Raw genomic sequence first — 21,752 nt, forward strand, 5'->3', positions numbered from 1 at the left:
GTCCCTCTGCCTAACTGGTGTCTTAGGGGTGATTCTGCACCAGCAATTTTTCAGGGGACTCCTCACACATCCATTCATTTTCAAAAGTAACTTTTGGTAACCCCCTGCCACCCATTTTGCTCTTGCAGCATCATCCTGATCCTGGCCTCCTAGGCAGCATATGGGGAACCCCAAACAGCCCATCAATCCTTGCTGGGCAGCTTCTGAAGAGACAGAATGCACAACTTTTTTACCATATTCAGCCCCACAGTAAAACTCCTATTTTTTTTTTAAATCAAATTTGGTTACATGCATCTGCACAAGTACATAGGGAAGAGCTCGAAACAGACTCACACACACCAGGCAGTGATTAACACTGCTGCACTTGCAAGGGATTGCAGTGCTGTGAAGCCATTTTTAAAGGACTTGTGCCATCCTACAGCAGTTTGTAGATTTGATAGCAAGGGCAGAAGAGGAAGAGGAGGTGCCTGTTTTATGAGGGACAACTGACTTTCTGCTGTGGCTTTGTCACCTCTCTGAATAGAAAAGCAATTACATACTTTGTGCTCCTTCAAAGTGTAACTTACCACTCTACGGTGAGAGCCCTGAGAAAGGGGGCAATGAACAGGACCCTGCAGCAGCCAGTGTGCACCACTGGCTACTGACAGATAGGGTCAGGCACTTCTGTAAGGCACCTGTGCGGTAGTTCTTACTGCCTTAGTTTGTCAAGGATCCCTAATTAGTATTTGTTAGTACAGCAGCAGGAAGTCAAAACAGGGCATGGAATCACAACAATTCAATGTTAGTCTGGACTCAGCCCCCTCTCTCAGAGGGCAGAGCCTTTGTAAGCACACTTCTTGCTAAAATCTGCTGATTTTCAATTTTCACATGGCAGCTCTCGCCCAGGCATGGCCAACATTGTGGCCACAGGGCGAAATCAAATCAGATTCCCACCAAAAGAGCACGGAAAGAGAAGAAATTGACAACAGTACTGAGAGGAGAAGCTGAGAAGCAAAATTCCCAGCCCTCGCAGGGGCTCTACAGCTGAAAAGCTGTGGCAGGCTAACACTGTGAGAACACATTTTTATCAGCAGCAGAATGAGAGGCATATATGAGCCTTGTGCCATAACTAAGAACAAGGTAAAAATAAACTAGTCACTTCAGCAGGAAAACAGGGACCTTTTTTATCCATAACAGAAGTTATGGGTCTGTTAAAACTACACTGATTATTACACTGACTCTTGCATGTGTAGATTTATGGATTTGATCAGTGGAAGTCCCCAAGTGCAAAGTCTGTAAGGTCTGTTGTGACAAAAGGAAGGAAGAACCTACTTGAAAGGAGCAAACAAACAAAGCGACAAGAAAAGAAACAGAGACAAGAAAAGAAACAGAGACATTTAATTATGAACTAAGTAACAGAAAGGGCTAAGTTTGCAATCAAGCATCCTAACACCAAAAACTAAAGAGAACAAGCGAGTCTCAGTTGCAAGCTGTTGAAAGCTAGGTGCATTCCCGTGGTGAAAGGTCTTGCTTTTCTTGGCATCTGTCAATGGTCACCTTGCTACTGGACTGTAAGAACCTTTGAGAAGCATGAGCCCAGGCAGTATCATCCTGGACTTTTAAAATGGGCTTTGATTTGCAGCAACACCAGGTTAAGGAGGGCAGTGCTCCACTGCAGCTGACACTGGTGATTTAACTCTACTGCCTCTCAGCACCTTTAGAGACATGGCAAGTGGGGCCAAAATTCAGGTTTCCTGAGGGTAGCTCGGCCAACCTCCTACCAGCCACCACACTGGCTGCCAAAGGCTAAAGGTCAGGAGGCCTCTTTCACCTTTGCTCCCAAAATTCCTTATGGTCACTTTGAAACCCAAACTACAGCCCTGGGCTTCATGAAAAAACTCTAGTCCTTCGTGCCTCCCTATACAAGGCCTCCCAGATTCAACACTTTCTGCTCCACATGCCGTCCTCAACCTACTCCCACGCTCCAAGTCCTCCCACCTCCCTCCAATCACTGTGTCCGGCCCAGCGGGCCAGAACATCGCCTGCCCGCTTCCAAGATGGCGGCAGGCGCGCGCCTCGTCAGCAGAGCGACGCTCCAGGGCAGGGCGGAAGAGAGGGCGATCTGGCCTCGGGGCGCAGCTGAGCGCATGCGCACCGCCCGGCGGCCGGGCCGGGGTGGGGCGGGGCCGGGCGCAAGATGTCGGCGCAGGGGGACTGCGAGTTCTTGGTGAAGCGGGCCCGGGAGCTGGTGTCCGGGGATCTGTGGGCGGCCAAGGCCTGGCTCATCACGGCGCGGAGCCTGTACCCCGCCGACTTCAACATCCAGGTGAGCGCCGCCGGTGTCGCACCCGGTCGGTACCGGGGGTGCCGCGCGGCCTTGCTGCGGGCGCTGCCTGACTGACAGACGGCTCGGCCAATAGGGGCGGGGCCGTGGGTTGCCGCGGTGACGTAGCCAATAATAATAATAAAAAATTTAAAATACCTCTACTACGTATGGGTTTTGTAACAGCTCGGGGTCTTTGCATTGCATTTGACTGGCTACAGACCTTGATTTCTAAGTTTTCTATTTGTGTAAAGATTAAGCCAGCGTGTTCGTAGAACTATGGAATGTTAAGGGTTGGAAGGGACACCCTAAAGGTCATCTAATCCCACCCCCCCTGCCGTGGGCAGGGACGCCTTCCACTAGACCAGGTTACTCCAAGGCGCATCCAAGCTGTCCTTGAACACTTCCAGTGTTGGGACATCCACAAGCTCCCAGGGCACCCTGTCCTAGTGTCTCACCACCCTCACAGTAAAGAATTGCTTCCTAATATCTAATGTAAATTTCCCCTCTTTGAATTTGTACCCATTACTCCTTGTACCCCTTACCTATCAGTATGGTTCCTGCCAAAGAGTCCCTCTCTGGCTTCCCTGTAGGCCTCTTTCAGATATTGGAAGGTTGTTAATGTTAATAATTTTAATAATAAGTATATTATCTTACAGAAGTTTATACCTAAATTAATGTGTGATTAGGTAGTCTAAACTCACTTCCTAATTTCTCCAGCAAATGTTGCAGTCTTTTAATTTTCTGTTGCTCAGTGCTGTAGCAAATTGAGGACAGTTTTTTCAGAGTGGAAGGACTAATCTGATTCATAAAGTGTTCTAGAAAGGTATTGTTCTGTTCTTTCCTCCCGCAGTATGAGATGTACACTATCGAGAGGAACGCTGAAAGGACAGCGTCTGCAGGCAGGCTGCTCTATGACATGTAAGTAATCAGAGCTGGAACTGTACAATTATGCCAGGTGCTCGTTTCTATAAATTGTCAGACTTTTCCAGAAATACAGTGTGAGTGTTCTTGAAAATCCATGTGGATTACTTAAGCAGAAAAGTTCTAATTAATTAAAAATAGACAGTAAAAAGGAAGGTTTTATTTTCTATTTTGCCCATGCATATATTTTCGTGGAAAGGTTTTGCCATGGAAGCTGATTTTGAGGTCACTGTGCATTCCTTGCCTCAAACTTTGTTACAGGTTTGTGAATTTTCCAGACCAACCTGCTGTATGGAGGGAGATCAGCGTTATTACATCAGCACTAAGGAATGACTCACAGGACAAGCAGACACAGTTTTTAAGAGGTAAGGATTCTCTATCCTGAAGGAATCTAAGGATAAACCCTCTGGTTACATATCTAGTGTGGCAAGTAAATGTCAGTCTTTTTAACTTTACTTGTGGGCTGCAGGGGTTTTTTTTCTCAACTTGGCCTTAGAGACTTTGTTTGGTGTGTTAGGCTTAGGAAAATAAAGGGATATGACAAACTGATTCCCATTGCTTTTTCGCTGATATGGGTAGAGTGAGTCTGCCAAAACAACAAGCACTTAGAAAAGAGATTAAATAGGGAATAAGTGGAATGGGACTTGTGACTCGTCATCCCACAGGTTGCAGAGAACAGTGAATGATCATAAAGATGGGGTGAATTCGTATGTATGAAGTGAGGGTTATGAAAATGAACAGTGACCAGAAGGGCTTGGCCGTTAATGCCGGCAGCCACAGGCAGTTTTGAAAGCAAGATTTATGCCTGAAAAATTATAATCTGTTGTTTGAATACATGCTTCAGAAGCTCTAAGGATGAGCAGTGTGTAGCTCTGCAAAAAGGCTATTCCAGTTAAGAAAACATTTGATTTTTCATGGGGTGTGTTTATTTTTCAGAGCAAATACGTAAAACATACAGGGAGAATATGTTAGTTTCTTTTTTGTGTCTCACTGGAAGTTTAAATTGGAAAAAACTAAATTTTAATAATTAAAATATTAATTGTAGAAATGGAATGTAAGTCAAAAATAAATGAACAGTCTTGAAAAAGCATCTTGAAATGTTGAATACTTAAGTATTAGGATTTTGAGTATTCCACTCATTAGCAGTCTTACTTGTTAATTCAAGTTTTCTGCACCCGAATAAACACAGATAAATATTAATTTGGTCTTCTTTGAAAGAAACAGATTTTTTTTTTAGTCACGGGTATTAAAACCAGAAAAAAACATAAATCCCTTTCACTCTGCATGGCAAAGTGCTGTTGACTCATCTTTTACCCTTTTTCAGTCAGCTTTACAATTCAGACACAGCAAGCTAAATGTCTTAATTTTTTTTTTTTTTTTTAAGGATTATTTGAAACCCTTCCTGGTCGGGTCCAGTGTGAAATGTTACTGAAGGCAACAGAGCAGTGCTTTAACACACTAGAAAGGGCAGAAATGCTACTGTTACTTCTGCGACGTTTCCCAGAGACTGTGGTGCAACACGGGGTAAGAGGAGAGAAGCTCATAGTAACTGTTCAGGATATTGACACTCTGCTTCTTGAGATTTTGCTGAAATGTGTTTTCCTTTGCCTCGTGAGGGGGTGACTCTTTTTATTAATGTTTAATTGTGGCTAATAGTTCAGATTGCTGTATCGTGAGGTTACCACCAGCAAGGAATTAGGCAGAAAACAAGTGGAAGCCGATAAAACAATCCTATGTTTTGTAAATGAAAGAATGTCAGTTATGTATGACTTTCAGCTGTCTGTGCATGTCTTTACTAATGTAGTCACATGGCACAGTTTTTCTCTTGTTCTTGTCTTGCTATCTTCTGGAGTTGCTTTTCACCTGTTATTAAGTATGGACAGTTTAACTATACCTTTGGAGACTTGCACATGCTAATCATGCATCTAATCATGCATCCACTGAATTACTGTTCAACCTCATTGAATTGCAGTTCAAAAAGTTTCTAGAACCACTGGTACAGTGTTTGATTTTCACCTCTGCTCACACAGGTAGGCCTTGGAGAAACATTATTAGATGCTGAAAGTATTGAAGACCAAGAATCTCCAGTGAATTGTTTTAGAAAATTATTTGGTAAGAAAATACTAATGTTCTTGTTTTACTTTTTAGTATGGCAAGATTTTGAGATCAGTAAAAGTACTTTCAAGATACTGCGATTGGAAAACCGCTTTAGTCAGAAGAGGCTCAGGCCACATTAGTCCAGGCTGACCATGTGGTACAAGTTGGTATTGCAGTCTGTCATGTGAGGTTCTTTGTGGTGTATGGTCAGCCAGAGGTGGAGGCTCACATTGCTGGTTGAGAAACCTTACCTAGGACAAATAGAATAAAAAGCCCCAAAACCTAAAGAATTTTTTGGTTTGTTTTCTATTTTAGTTTGTGATGTTCTTCCTCTGATAATTAATAATCCTGATGTACGACTTCCTGCCAGCTTGTTATATAAATATCTGAATAAAGCAGCGGAATTTTATATTAACTATGTAACTAGATCTACACAGACAGAAAGCCAATATCAAGGTAAGAATATTTTTACAAAATTAATCTTTCTTAGAATGTATTTTAGTAAAAAACGCATTATTTTTATGTAATGTAACATGTAGACAACGATTAATAGTAGAATTTGATGTTTCTTAGTTCTTTGATTCCAAAATACCCCATAGTGCTTCAGCATATCTACCGAGAGGTAGGACAAAATGTCCAAGATGTCCTTATCCAGCCTAGCAGCTCCCTTGTATGAGGAGGCAGAAACGCCTACTACTGCCTGTTAACCTTCTCAGTAAAGAATGGTTACCTTAAAAGCTCTGACATAATTTTTACATCTTCTTTTGAAAATTGATCAATTTGTTTGATTTCGTTATAAAGAGAAAAATGTGCTGGTTTTCCTAGGTTCACAAGATTCCTCTGATATTATGTCTCCAAGCAAGCGCAGCTCTCAGAAATATGTAATAGATGGTCTCACAGAGAAGTCATCTCAGATTACAGATCCTTGGGAGAGGCTATTTAAAATATTGTCTGTAGTGGGAATGAGGTGTGAATGGCAGATGGATAAGGGAAGAAGGTAAGAAAAGTGTACTTTCCCAGGTATTTCTTCTCAAGGAGAATTTGGCTTTTTAATTCTGAAGGAGGTACATCGAAGAAGGATTTTAACACAAGAATTTTCTGTGAGTTCACAGCAGCTTTTCTTTCAAGACTGTACAATATAAGGCAGAAATGTGGCTCTGGACAGCACTTTCAAGTTAATCTCTAAACTGAATTTTTCATCATAAAAGTCATACATAAGAACTATAGTACTGTCAGGTGTCCTTCCCTATGTGCCTCACCAAAGAGAAATATGGTAAATGTTCAGTGAAATTTTACTAGCATGTATTCCCAGCTTCCACTGACTTGAGGTGGGGGGATGTTCTCAGCAGAAACATTAAGATTTTGGTATTCACTGTGCATTCTTTCCTTTAGTTTTGGAGTCTGTGTAGCATCCTGAATTCTTTTTACCTCTCTTCCTCTCAGAAGTTTTGGTGACATTTTGCATCGAATGAAAGATCTCTGCAGATACATCAGTAACTTTGATAGTGATGCCCATGCTAAATATAAGAATCAAGTAGTGTATTCCACGATGTTGGTCTTCTTTAAAAATGCGTTTCAGTATGTCAGCAACATCCAACCATCGCTCTTTCAAGGTTAGTTTCTAATATTTCAACTTCTGTAACAAGTGCATTGTGATTTCATTGCTAATGCCTGAGAGATCTTTTCTCATTAGCCTTTTGAAACGGTCATCTTACAAAGTGTTATTGACATGGGTCTTGTTATAATTCTCTGAAACCATTGATCTTACCAGGAGAAGTGTTTCATAACAACTGCTGTAGTGGATCAGACCAAAGATCAGTGTAACTATAGTGGCTTCAGCCTTGGCCAGCAGAAGTTGCCTAGAAGGGAGAAAAGTAACAGACCAGACATCATGAGAAACATTTCTAGGATTGATTCTTACTCTTCCATCAGCATCATGTTTCTTTCATTTTCTCCTCTGATTTTTTTTTCTGAGAAACTACTGGTGTTTCCCTGCTTTCCTTCAATCAAAATATTCTACAAAGGCTTCCATTAGATAACTGAAGATATTTTTGCATTGGGAACACGCAACAAATTTATAATAAGGCAAATAAAAGCTGAATAGGAAAAGATTTCCTGAAATTAACAAGCTTCCAACTTGGCTTTCTTTGTATAGTTCAAGCATAATCTTCAAGGTGTGCTTTGCATATTAATCCTAACTTGCAATTAATTTGTAAATTGAACGTTTAGCATATGAGTGTTATCTGTGTGTTTTCCTACCCACTCAAATTTGCATTTGGGACATATCAGATTGCTTGGAACACCTTGAATTGTTTCTTCAGGGATTTATTGGACTTTTCAGAGGTGGCCCAGAAGCTGAGGGAAGTTCTTTAATCTCCAGTTTGTTAGAACTTACTGAAATAAACAGCATCACAAATAGGAATTTTCAGCTCTTAATAATGTACATTTCCTGCTTTTTCACTAACTGACAGGGAATTCCTTGGAATGATAACAATTGTCACTGTAGGTAATTAGTACTTATTAACACTACAATTACAGATTCATGATAAAATTATAATTTTAATTCCATATGTTGTGATCATAAGTTTCATCACATTTTTCTGCATGGAGCAAATGATCATTTGACTGAGGAAGCAGTCAGTACAAAATGATGGGTTTTAAGCAGCTGTGCAGAATGTTGGGTAACCAGTTGAACAGTGTCAGTAGATAGCTAAGCTCAGAGGACAGATGACATGGTAACCTGTGTGCAAAGAACATGCAGTCACTTTAACAAATACAGGAACTAATGGAGTTGAGTTTTTTATTCTGTCTAGAGGAAAGAAGAGTAATGGTGGAGCAGGAAGATGCTTCAACTGTGCATGTAGTTCTAGCTGCTTGATTCTGAGTTGAGGAAGAAATTAAGTAAAGAACTAGTGAAAATGTTCCTTTTTAAGTTGTACAACTGAATATTTCAAAACTAGTGTTTTCAGACTGAACTACCAAAAAAAGAAAGTATTTTGATGTAGCAAAGTGCAGTCCCTTTGATGCAGTGTTTTTGGTATCCTCTGTCATTTCCTGACATCAGGAAAGTATTTCCGAAACATCTTTTACTCATTTCTGCTTTAGCATTAAAGTCCAGTGATATTCAGTGCCTTTCTTAGCCTTTCTATCATTAAAGTTTTTCCTCCTTCTCTTTGGAGGGTTTACTGTAGAAATGTAGAATCCTACATATTTTAAAAGCATGGTGGTGGGGAAAAATGCTGTCTTCTCCTTAATCTGTAGCTCTGAGATTAGATCTGTGACTTTCTTCTCATGTGCCTGGATTTGCAAGAAACCTCTGGAGGGAAAACTTTTCAATGCATTTCTCTTACATAATTCATATCTGCTTTGCTGGAGACTTTTTAAATGAATGAGGCAATTCACATCTCTCCTAACTTTCAGGCTGCCTGCAGGCTTGGCAGGAGTTGCTGTTTGGGCTGATGCCTTTAGGGGTTTATTTACAACACTTTCTGCTACAGAACAGTTAAAAACTCTGTTAGCTTACATTCTAGAGCCTGGATAGACAGAAAAACACAACACTGCTCTTGGTATGGCTGTGTAACTTTCAGTACTGTAAGAGGTCTGCAGCCCCAGTCAAGGGTGAGATTAGGTTTTGGTTTTGTTTAGGACTGGAGGTTTTGGAATCTCTAGTGCGCTTAGGGTACTGAGAAGAGAACACTTCTTGGAAAGCAGAGCACTTAGGTAGCTTTACTTTAAATCAGTATGAGTAAAAGAAAAACCCATTCTTTTCTCCTCAAGTGTTAGAACTAGGCAGCTCTTGAGGTTCTAGCGAGGAAACTCTTCCAGCATCCCAGTTGTGGTACTTTCATATGTATTTCTCATGGATGCCATCTTCTGGATTACGTCTTGGCTTTATTTTCAGTTTGCATAGGATAGATTCCGATATAGTGGAATACATGATGGTACAGGAGAGGTGATTTCAATCTGTTGTAGCCTTTGTGGAGGGGACATTTTGATGGTGGTATTTAGTTTGGACCTAGTCAAAGGAGATAACCTTATTTGTTAAGTATACCAGGTTGGTTGTTTCTTCTAACATGAACTTCTGTTGTATAGGACTCCTTACACATCACTTTTGAGTTGATAGGAAACCTTCAGATAGGTTCTTTTATGCCAATAGATGAAATAGATGAAGTAGATTGTCCTTCTGCTAAACTCTCAAAATAGTTCTTTGCAGTTATGAATGAGGCCTTAGCCTCACATCTTTCTGCAAATAGAAACAGAAGAAAAGCACAAACTGAAAATACTTGTCTGCACTACTATCTTATGGGACAGATTTCAAAAAGAGAAAAGAGATTAATGGATTTTCCTTTTCCTTTATATTTCTCTTTGTCTGAGCTTTCCACATCTATATACAACTTGATTGTACAAAAGGAGGAAGTGTTTTTGGAAGGAAAGCTGTCTCATAGTGATCATGTACCAATGTTGTTTGAGATTAAGTATTGTTCCTATTTTATATTTAATGAAACTTTAGCACTGGGGTTTGAAATAACAGCTACCAGATCCCACCAGGTGTTCTGTGACACCAGTGAAAGTAAAAATTGTCTTCTGTGTTTCAAATTGAGGCTTCTCTAGAGACTATGGAGAGTGAAGATGAGCTCTGGCAGTCAATTAAAGGTTTAATTCTGTTTACTGAAATCACTGGGATCAAAGCTGACACTGAGTGATCCTACCAGGGAAATCTTGTCATAAAATATACTCACTTCTTCAAGGCATCAGTGCCTGTCAGCATATTGCTTTAGTTTCTCATGAGAATGTTTTGAGAATATTGCTGTGCTTTGCCATATTTGTGGCTGTTAACTTCAGAGCCATTTGCACTATTCATCTATTGAATTATTATACTTACATAAAAGCAGATAATACTTGATGAGAGAACACCTGCTGCCTAAGTATATCTTGTGACAGCTCCATACCAAAAGGATTCAAAAATATTCTGAAGCTCTCAAGCAAACTCTCATGTCTGACCTTTACCATAAGGCTGCTTTGAGGAAACCATAGCTTTACCAACATAGTTTGAGCTTATGCAACTTAAGTGACTTTATTTCAGATTGTTTTCTCTAGTATTAGAGTCATTACTTGTGAAGGAAACAAAACCAGCTTGCTGTAGGCAGGAGTCCTTTCAGATCAGTTTAGAATAATTGTGAATTAATGTGTCTTTAAATCCAGGTCCAAATGCTCCAAACCAAACCCCACTGGTTCTTCTCGAGGATGTATCCAACGTCTATGGTGATACAGATATTGATCGTAACAAACACATACACAAAAAGAGGAAACTTGCTGAAGGAAGAGAAAAAACAATGGTAACTTTTCTAGACTTTTAAATTCATAGCAAGAATGGCACTGGTACTGGAATTCAGACAATAGTGGTTTTGACATAGATGTAATAGACATATTTTTAGAGCTATGCTGGAATAGCTCAATTTTCAAAGAGAATTTTTTTTTCTAAAGCCAGCAAGAATAAAACAATTTTTGCAGCAATTGCTGTAGACACATATGTACTGCTGTGAATATTTTAACTTGAAGGAGTTCATCAGAGGCTGCAGAAACTCTTAGAAAGGTAGCTATAGCAGTCAGATGTTCTACAACTAAACTTCTGAAGTAATTGACTTTTCATGACTGGAACTGTCAGTATATCTACCGCTTTAGTGGTAGAAAACCACCAGGATACTGCCTATCATACTGTGCCCCTGAGTCTCTTAGTACCAAAACAGGTCTTATATTAAAACAAGCTAAGCAAAAAATCACTTAAAGGCACTTACACTAGGACCTTGGTATCTCTAATACATAATTGTTTTCTTGTGTTTAGTGGAACTTCTGTGGTTTTAAGAGTCCTTTGAAATAAGTATAAATTAAGAAGTTAATCTTTTTGTTTTAAAATGACTTTTAAGCAGAGCTCAGATGATGAGGATCCTTCTGGGAAGGCACGAAGTCGCCATATTACAGTAAACAAAGCAGATCTTGCAAACTCCATCGAAGTATTAGAGAGCTTCAAACTGGCAAGAGAAAGCTGGGAGCTGCTCTGTTCTCTGGAATCACTTGACAAAGGTAAGGCTAACTGCAGGCAGAGTTGCATTTATGCTTCATTGCTCTGCATAGAAGTAATTTTACTGTTGTTAAAATGGAATTCCTGTCAATTATGAATCCTGAAAATTGAAATTGCTTTGGCTCCTGAGAATTTTTGATAAAAGTTCCAGTAAGGAGCTCTATCAGTTGTGTTTCTGAATATTTTGTTCCTGTATTTCATTTCATTCTTGATGTAGCTTTGCTTATTCACTTCCACTTCTGTTGGAGCAGTTGTTCGGTAGTAGAGCTGATAATGCTGAGTGAGGATGTGCTGCTAATGGCTGCCTTAGTTTGTGCTTAAGAAGATGTGTGTTTACTCTGTCTCTTCCTTTCTCATAATATCTGGTGTGATAATCTTGAAAAAAATTTCTAAAAAGCAGGGAAATAGTACCACCTAGCTGCTTTGAGGTTTGTTGGACACTGTGAAGAGAAGTATAATCAAAATCTGAGTGTGTAGAAAGAGAGTATTCTATATTTGAAGGATTTCATACTCTTACTGTGTTGGCGGGTTTTTTTTCCAATTTTAAATTGAGCTTTTTTATATATAGAATTGATTTTTAACCCAAAGCTATGAAATCCTTTATTTTCTCTTTTTCTTCTCTAACCACTTATGCAGAGTTCACCAGAATTTGTTTGTCATGGAAGACAGAGAGCTGGCTTTGGTTAAGAGTCTTTCTTACAGACATGATCATCTACCAGGTAAAAAAAGAAATACAGTATAAACTAGGAAAAACAACACATCTTGTCACTGCCCTGCAAATGATTGATCCACACTCCTGTACATAGCCCATCACTGGAGAGTGGTAGGCTAGGTTAAAATTTTGAAGGCTTATTGCTTGGACACACTGTTTTGAAAGCTTTCTGTAAGGGAATTTTTAGTTCTCTTTTTCTACCTATTGTATACAGAAGACCCTAACAGTATTGTTTTTATATCCTTTTTTAAAGGGGCAGTACAAAAAAGCAATCAGCAGCCTCCATCACTTGGCAGCTCTTCAGGGCTCTCATTCTCCACAGCAAATTACAGGACAAGGATCTCTAGAAAATCAGAGAGCACTAATCCAGTTAGCGTCGTGCCACTTTGCCCTTGGAGAATATCGGGTATGTACAGCAGTCCACACAATGGTCCTTCATCATCTGGCCCTGTGGTTCCCACTTGTCTTCTTCCTTTGAATTTTCCTGCTTTCAAGAGGGTATCAAGCATAAACCAGGGTCTACTGAAAAATCCGTGCTTCAGAGGAAGAATTACACTTCCTGCCGTATTAGCTGACTATCCATTAGCAACTCTCTTTTACATATATATATATATAATCTATTTGGTAGTTAAGATTTGAGAGTTTAGTTACAATTTTTCATAGCTACAAGTGTTTGAGTTGTCTGTAAATATAACCTTAAATTTGAATTCTTTAACTTTATTGAATCAGTTCTTAAAATTGAGGGGAAATTCTTAGATATAGGCTTCATATGGAAAGAAAAAGTAAAGAAACTTCTTTAATTGTCTTAGAAAATAGTTATCAACTAACAATGTAAGAGGCTCTAGATCAATATTATCTGACCTGACCTCTGAATTTGCTTTACTTTTGCAATACATATTTTGTGGTTTTTAATATTACAGCCATGCATGGTGGTCTGAGTGTCAGCACTGATAATAAAGTCTGTGTCTCTTAGAATCTAATATCATCCTACTGTTATTGGACAAGTGCTTTTGTCCCTTCCAGTTTAGTACTTTTTCACTGAAAATGTGATCATCTATCCCCAGACCTCCTACTGTCTCTAGGAAATAGCATTAAAAATTCATTGAATTTCTGTCATGCTGTCAGATTGCCATTTTCCTTTCTATTTTTACCATGAACAGAACAAGCTTTACAAACCTATTCTAAGAATACATTTGAAAACTTAATCCTTCAAAATAAAATAGGTGTTGATTGCAGTTTTTGATCTGACACCCTTGAAATGAAGAATGGCAATACATATTTTTTCACAATTAAAATTATATATGTAGGCTCTCAGAGATTGTTAAAGGACAGCTCAGTCTTTTTGCTTAGCCAAACTATGCTGTATATTAAGTCCATTCAAGTTCTAGCAGAGAATTTTGCAATTTTTTTTTTCTTTTGTGGTGTCTGAAATTTTTAATAATTATTAACATACCTGAATTTTAAGAACTTTAAATTTAGCATTATCATGTCCCTTCTTTTTATAGCAAACATGTGAAAAAGTGCTTGACCTCATGTGCTATATTTTACTTCCAATACAAGAAGGAGGTAAAGTGCAAGAGGAGCAACCTAAAGTCAAGTCTAAATTCAGGAAAGGTATGGAGTTGCTACTACCCTAAACTCAGTGTCAGTTCATGTGTTCTGGTTGAGTATGTAATTATTCTCATTTTGTATTATGAAAACAGGAAGTTTTTTTATCCCTTCTTGTTTTGTATTGTGGTTTTCATGCTGGTACCTCTTAAAGTATATTGGTGACAGTCCTACCACAGGACAAGAGAAATGAAGAAAAAAAAATTAAAGTTCAACTTTTGAATCATTCATAATTTACCTTCAAAGCTTTCTTCCCTAATTGAGATTGGCAATTGTAGATTTGTTCTGCTCCACTTGAATTTCTTTCAAACTTAGATAATCATGAGACCACTAAAGAACTGTTCTGTTGCAGGGTCTGATTTGAAGCTTTGGCCGTGTACCAGCAGAGCTATCATGCCTTACTGCCTTCATCTGTTGTTAGCTTGTTTCAAGGTAAGATAAGGTCGACTGGGGTTTCAAGTTCTTTCCTGTCTCTTTAAGGCCTGGTTTGCATACCTGGGTTCCTGAAGCTGCATGGCCTTATCCCAGTGCTGTGACTAAGTGCAAAGGGCTGTGCCTCAAGTCCTTCTCACCTAAATGGGTTGCTGAACGATCTTTTTTTGGAGGGGGTAGTGGAGTGTTGATGTGGGACGGTTTGATTTCTCTAGTTTTGAGCAGAGCAGATAGAATTAATCTCAAAATTTTTGTCTCTGTTCAGACTTCCCTTTATATAGGTCAGTGGAGAGAAATTGGTATCTTAGCTGGAAATTTCCAACCTACTTTAGAAGTGTATTTCATTTTGCCTTAATACATAATTTTTAAAGAACTTCTGTATTTGCACGGATGTAGGTGAGATGAATCCCATATATTTATAAGAGCAGCATGTGTTTCCTGATTGTCTCAATGCCATTTTTTCCCTGAAGCTCAGAGCTTTCACGGACAGCAGAGATGACATGGCGCTGGGCCACGTAGTTGTTCTGCTTCAGCATGAGTGGCCAAGGGGTGAGAACTTGTTCCTGAAAGCCATCAACAAAATCTGCCAACAAGGAAACTTCCAGTATGAGAATTTTTTCAACTATGTCACAAGTATCCTTTCTCTAACCAAGAATGTCACATCTTGTGCTGTAGCATTGAAAAAGCTGTTAAATAGTTTCAGTAGTAGCTCTTTCCCTGAATCATATTTTGTATTTATTTCCATACCATGAAAGCCTCTTACAAAAAGTCAAGCACACAACAGACTGTAAATATGCTTCCTGTCACCTGTTCTGGCACTTGAGAGTACTCTTAAGTACGTTGCCATTGCACTTCGATTCAGAAAACCAACAGCATAACCTGCAATGCAGAAAAAGGAAGTAAAAACAGTCAAGGAATTTGAAGAAATAAACTTTCTTTACCTCTGACTGTGGATATGAAGAAATGAAGAAAGAAAAGAAATTACCTGATGGTTTTGCACTTTAAAAAGCCATTTCTCATAAATTTGTGGAGGATTAGGAATACATCCCTGTTATCCTTGTCACTTTTAAGAATGAGGTACTTCAATAGCTGTTCAGTTTGACTGTCCTTTCAGCAATGTGGCTTCAGATGTGAGGGATAAGAATGAACGTTCTCTATCATTGTTTCCCTACTCAAATCTTTAACGTTTTTCTCAGATATTGATATGTTGGAGGAATTTGCTTATTTAAGAACACAGGAAGGAGGGAAAATTCATCTGGAATTGCTGCCAAATCAAGCAATGTTGATCAAGTAAGGATAAAAAAGCATTTACTGTTTTCTTTGGAAAAAAAAAAAGGGAGTATGTTCTGGTTGTCTTTGCTTTTATGTTATCTTCTGGATAGTTTGTCATGTCTTTGAGCTTAAATTTAAGGAGTTCAAATAAGGCCTTGAGTTTCTTTTTCTGACTCTCCTGCTGATCTGTGAATTCCTTTTGGGGGTTCTTCAACTTCTGCTTTTACAGAACTTTATTTCGGAGTGTGGCATTTGCTTTAGAATGATTCATAATGAAGTTATTGCAGTATTGCTCTTTCAACCAGACACTTGCACTTCACAGGAATTCTTTGAATAATTAGGCCTGCAAGGTGTTGTTACTAATTTGGCTGAACAGTAACACCGAACAGAAAGCACTATTCCTTGTAAACAAAGTTATGAAAGACCACGGAATGATGAAAAACTTTGGTATAAAACATAAATTAAATTACACTCCAGCTACACTCTAATAACCTTTCTGTTAGAACTAGCAGGTCATCTCTTGCCGTGTACTGAACAATCTTATTCTAGTTAGCTTATTATGAGATGCTAAAGGAAATTAATAATTTGGATTAACTTCCTAGGTGTTCTTACTTGTTCAGTCTTGACTCGGAACTATCTGCTGCAGGCTTTTGGTGGCAGTGTTTTGGAATATCCTGGTTGTTTATGAGAATATGATATTTTGCTTCATAAGAGGGGGACTGCTTAAAGTTTGTTGAAATTCCACTTTGAGTCAATGTATTCTGGCTATTCATTAACTAGAAATGGGCTGAAGTTTTCAAAATGGGAGCCTAACGTCAGACAACAGGATCCAAACTTGGATTAGTAAATAGATTTTCCAAAGTTCTAGGTAACCAGCATAAACATGAGATGCCAAGTGTAATTAAAGAAAAGTAGAAATTCAAATGCTTACTTATGTGACAGAGAATTTTCTCTTTTAAGGTCTAGATTTTCAAACTCTTACCCTTGCTATATCTCACTGCTTGTAACCTGCTGTATGAAAACAAGCATCAGGATATGCTGCACCACATATCATGTTAAGTAATAAGCTTTCTCAGCAAGAGGGCTTAGCACTGAAGACTCTGCCTGGTAACTTCTCACCTGCTCTCTTGATTTCTTTGCAATAGTTCAGCCCTGTTTCTCTCGGCTCTGTTTGGATTGGCGTGGTAGCTGTTACTTTCTGTTCTGACCCCACCAGTCAGAAATAGGTAGCAAGACGTTTCTAGCAAGACAGAATCTCTCTTTGACCTCCAGTTGATCGGTGTTATGTTTCCTGAATGATGGAAATGCTTGTAGAAGGGCAGTCCCTTTCTTTGTGCTTATTGAGCCAAAACAAATACCCTGTCCAGCTGGAAAAGCTGTGTATAGTGTCTTTTATGTGGGTCAGATGTGTAGGACTGGAAGCACTTCCTCGGAGAGCTGATGGAAGGGATAGTTCAGGGCGTAGGCCACTGATCGGAGATGACATCTATCCCCTGGTACCACAGATGTTTTTTTAGCTGGACTGGCTGTGAGACCCAGGGGTGGTGTCACCCAACAGCGTTGACCTCGGCAGTCCTGGTTAGCTCACAGCTTCCCCCAGCTGGGGTTTTCAATAAAGTGTGCCAGCATAGCCCTCTTTCCTGGGACATGGTTTGTAGGTAGGCTCAGTATCTGCAGACTGCTTACATCTTTCAAAACTATCACTAGTTCTTGTTGGATGAGCTGCTGCACCATGCTCTCAAGAATTAGCAGAGGCAGCTCAGATGCTATTCAGTCATTCTCAGAAAGACTCTGAGTTTGCCACCACAGGCCAGACATTAAGCAGTTGTTCCTTTGTCTGATCTTTGCTCAGCATAAATGTAGCAATCATGCATCTCAGATGATGGAAAATGTATTTCAGATATTGTATGTCTTTTGCAGGGACTTTTTTTTTTTTTTTGATGACTTATAGGACATTTCTCCCCCGTTGAATTCCATATTCTTCCAGTACTTTTTTCTAAGTACCTTGTACTTCATAGGAAATTATATTCATTTTTCTGAAACCAGCAAAGCAAACTGCAGTGTGGTTTTAAAAAGCTGAAGTAAGATCTTGGTAGCCTGCAGACATACAGTTGGGTTCTGCAAAATATATATACAGGTTGTATGCTTTCCCTTTGCTTGTATTCATTGTAGGAATAGGAAGGCCCATGGCTTTGGGTTTCACTGGTGATATAGCCAGCTCATTCTGTTTGTAGTGTCAACAAGATTTGTTCAATGACCTTTGAATTGAGCACCACTAAGTGCTTTTGAACTCCCTCTAGACAAGCCAAATTTCATAGTTTTACTGATTATACATGTCAGTAGTGGCAGTGTTAGCTGGTGAGGTTAAAGAGAAAAAGAACAATATGCAAGAAGTTGCTGCTTTTTACCTTGCTTCTCTGTTTGATAAAACTTACTCTAATTAATCTAATAGTAGCCTGTCAAACTGCATAAACTTCATCTGAAACTGAGTGTTCTGCCTCTACTCCATTCCCATCACATCTGTCCTTGGGGACAGAGAAGGAAAATCTCAGTTGGTTTGAAGTGAAAAGAAGTATCTTGAAAAAGTAATTTTTATTCTGATTGTGCACATGGGTACATATAGTTCTCACTGCAGATCTTGCAAACAGTAGTGAACACAAAGTTGCACAGAATCCCTTTTGCAAACATCTGCCACTCTGAGACCAATAACATCTTACTGGTCCTTTGTATTATCTGTTCCCCGTGTCCATTTTTGCAAGTACTGGACTCATTCATGCCAAGAACTCTTGAAAAATTATCTCATTTTATTGAATAATTTTTGTGAATATTTTATTTCAGGTTATTGTAGCCATATTAGAGTGTTAAGTGTCCCATCTTCATTTGACTTTTATAAGCATAGCTCTCCATCCATATCTGTTAATAAATTATAGATATAATGAAAATGCCCATCTGTGAGATCTGAAGGTAAGCACCTAACTCAGTATAATAGCTATGTAAGTGTGAGTTTTGTCTCTCTGCTCCCTTCTGAGCATCTATGGGGGTGAATGATGCACTCAGTAGTCAGGTGCCTAATAAGATTTAGGTGACATTTTGAAAGACTTAGGTTAAGAAACTAGACCTGTACACTATATACCAAATTTCTCATTTCTCTTTTTCTTAGGTGGGGCATTGGATTTGCTCTAGGTTGGACATGTTATATTGTTATAGATAACACATAAAGATAAGAACTTCAGGGAGGGGACAAACTGTCTTTCAACTGAGACACCTTTTGGGGGTCAGTTCATGTGGCCCTGGTCATAAATAGGAGGTTGCTCTGAGCAGGTATTTGTACTCTGACATTGTGCCATCCTCTAACAGCCATTTTTTTATGCAGTTTGAATTTGTAAAGGTGAAAAAGGCCATCTGTGGGCTAATGAAAAGATACTTAGGCAACCTTTAACAAACACCGTCATGTACTCAACTTGGCCGATACCCTCTGTGCATGCACTCGGCTTGGGCTCAGCAGCAAACCCCTTTACTCCAAGTTGTGATCTCTCCCAGATTGCTGACATGCTCTTGGCAGCTCTGGAGGGAAGCTCTGGTATCTGCAGTGCTCCTCTGATTAAATCTTTTCTGGCTGACATGCTTCCTGGGAAGAGCTATGACAGTTCATCCTAGTACTACTGTGTATTGTTTTGCACCTGCTGCTGTCCTTTTCCCCCAGTGTAACTCCAAAAATATGTGTATGTATTCAGACCACAGTTGTAGAACAGCCTTGCAATGAAATCTGGGGATATTTGCATGTTCGATGCTGTTAGGGTCCTGCACCCCTTTGGCTGCTCGGTGATCATATTGCTATGTGAGCTCACCCTAGTTTTTTTGTTGCTCCTTTTTCTGGAGAGTTGTTTTGCACCGGAGGGGGAGTTGGTGTGTGGGTGTTTGAATGCTGCTATTTGCTGTTTTTTAAAGGACTTCTAGCCCTCCCATGGGGTTACTGCAGCAGGAATTCATACCTGTGCTACAGCCCAGCATACAGACTGCTGACAGGTACCAAGTGGAAAACCCCCGCTCATAGTGTGCTGTGTTTTGTCAACATGTTTTACTGCCCATGGTTTTCAGCAATTTGTTACTTAATATTTATCTTTTTTTTTTCCCTTCATTTGTGCCTACATTGCCTGGCAAACCATGTTGTTCTATTATAACATTTATTTTTCTTTTTCCCATAAGTTGCCAGTATCCGTGTCCTTTCAATTTAATAATCACTATTGAATTTAAACAGTAATGTAGAAATACTCCAAAATTATACTGATGTTCGATCATATATTAGCAAGAGTATAGCCCTTCCTTCTCAAGATACTGGTTACTGGATCCATTTGTAGCTACTTTTCCTTATTTAGGTTGTTCTGAATTCTCTTTTCTGTTTTCCAGCTCTAACATGACACACGTCTTCCAAAGCGCCGCTGGCCCGCTCAGTAGCTGTAGGTTGTGTATTCTGCTTTAGGTTGTAACTGACCATAGCACTTGGCTGCCAGCAACGTTTAAAACAGTAAGGACTGAAAACAGGGCTTATCCCATAACCTCTGAATATGCTGGAGTGTTTTCAGTGTGGTTTTGCTTCACTTAGCCTAGCTCATTAAGGAATTGCCCAATAAGCTCCAGGCTAGTCTCCTCTTTGCCTTTTTCATGTGTTGCAGAAGTCTCCACTGTTTTGGCAGAGAAGTCTCTTCTCAAATGCCAGACTTGCTTATTTAAGTGGAAGTTGGGTGGTATAGTTGGTGAGGGTAGTTCTGAGATTTTTCCCTTTCTCATTTCCAGCATCTCTGGATTTGCATAGATGCCCTCACCCTTTATTTTGTATTTTCTTTTGTCTTTCAGAGTGCTTGCTGGGTTTGGACCAGCTCTTCCCTTCTTACCTATGACTCAGGACTTGTCTCAGCATTAGCATTATGCTTTTCTCTCTGAATTAGTTTATCCTTCTCCTTCACTAGTGTTAGGGCTCTCTTTCCAGGGCATATCTTTATTTCCCCTTCCTGAGTAGGGCTTGCAGGTAGATGTTACAATGTCTTGATCTTACTTGTCCAGTTCTGGACCAGTGCAAGTGAAGTGTAGTGCTTTGGTGCTGCAGAACATTGTTTTAAGGACAAAATTTAGGTGTTGAGTGCTACAGGCCAGTGCGAGGACAAAGAGCTGTTCAGATGAACGGCCTTTACAGGGCAATATCCCATGAGTTTCCCCAGCCAGCATTGCTTTAGCTTGCTCAGTTTTGTTCTGTTAAAAAACAAGTCCTGAACTTCTGCTCAGAATAAATGTAATCCCGGCCTGGTGTCTAGAATCTCCATAAGAGCTGGCTTCTACTGATGCAGACTCACAGCCTGTCTTGATTTGGGTTTTATGAAATGTTCACTATGCCTTTCGTTAGTCAAAGCATTATCAGCGCCCCCAGGATCATATAGCTCCTTCCTGCACTTTGATACTGGTAGAAGATGCCCTCTGCTCTTCATGGTGGCACCCTTCCTCCAGAGAAAGCAAGTTCATCTTGCCACTCTTCTTTCAACCCCAACCATTTAAAGAAGTCATTCCAAGGAAAAAGCAGCCTGGGCAGCAAAAGTAGAGAAAAAAAATATTCCTTTCCCAAGCAAGGAAAACTCTGTACTTGCTCAGTTGAGAGAATAGATTTTCCTGTTAGCCAAAAGAGCAACATTATTTCCTCCCCAGCAGTTGTAGCAAAAGCAGTGAGAACATAGACTTTTAATGGAACTTCTAACTGTTAAAAGAATTGTAAGCTACTAAACACATGATTTTTAAAAAATAGCATAGCACGGGCTATTTGACTCTCATTATATAAGCTCAGATATGGACAAGAAATATATAATAAGTGACATGCAGTACCCCTTAAATTACTGTAGTCCACTAAATAACGATTATTTTATTTTGTCTGTCTCTCTTTCCTTCATGGCTTAAGGCATCATACAGTTACCCGGGGTATAACTAAAGGAGTGAAGGAAGATTTCCGCCTGGCCATGGAGCGCCAGGTCTCGCGCTGTGGGGAAAATCTCATGGTGGTCTTGCACAGGTTCTGCATTAATGAGAAAATACTGCTGCTTCAAACTCTTGCTTGAATGGACTGGATCATGATGCCATTTCTTTTATGGAGACAGAGGAAGGCTCTTAATTGTATGAACAAGCAGCATGGCAGTGGAAAAACACTTGTTCAGGGAGTCAAAGAAGTTCCCTATGAGTTACAGGTTCTGCAGTACACAAACACTACTCAGAGTTTGTTTGCTGCTTAGTTTTTTATGTGGGTAGATCAAACTTTATAAATAAAACTTTTTTTAAGAAGTCTTCTG

General features: G+C 39.5%; 1 protein-coding gene across 4 annotated transcripts; it reads left to right on the forward strand.

The window, feature by feature from the left end:
- Positions 1-2,141: 2,141 nt before the first annotated feature.
- Positions 2,142-21,747, forward strand: INTS10 (integrator complex subunit 10). Of its 4 annotated transcripts, none has more exons than XM_027635723.1 (18): positions 2,142-2,305; positions 3,156-3,223; positions 3,488-3,591; positions 4,611-4,750; positions 5,257-5,338; positions 5,639-5,779; positions 6,149-6,320; positions 6,767-6,936; positions 10,526-10,659; positions 11,248-11,404; positions 12,039-12,121; positions 12,368-12,520; positions 13,620-13,728; positions 14,075-14,154; positions 14,625-14,787; positions 15,351-15,444; positions 19,375-19,452; positions 21,368-21,737. In XM_027635723.1, exons 1-18 carry the CDS (start codon positions 2,177-2,179, stop codon positions 21,522-21,524), a joined length of 2,214 nt encoding a protein of 737 aa, XP_027491524.1. In that variant the 5' UTR covers positions 2,142-2,176; the 3' UTR covers positions 21,525-21,737. The 4 variants fall into 4 exon arrangements, with proteins under 4 accessions (XP_027491524.1, XP_027491525.1, XP_027491526.1 ...); XM_027635724.1 differs by having other exon boundaries at positions 11,251-11,404; XM_027635725.1 differs by lacking the exon at positions 19,375-19,452 and having other exon boundaries at positions 21,368-21,747.
- Positions 21,748-21,752: the final 5 nt, after the last annotated feature.

Source organism: Corapipo altera, unplaced genomic scaffold (genome assembly GCF_003945725.1).
Source record: "Corapipo altera isolate COAL_440 unplaced genomic scaffold, ASM394572v1 22b, whole genome shotgun sequence".
Taxonomy (NCBI): domain Eukaryota; kingdom Metazoa; phylum Chordata; class Aves; order Passeriformes; family Pipridae; genus Corapipo; species Corapipo altera.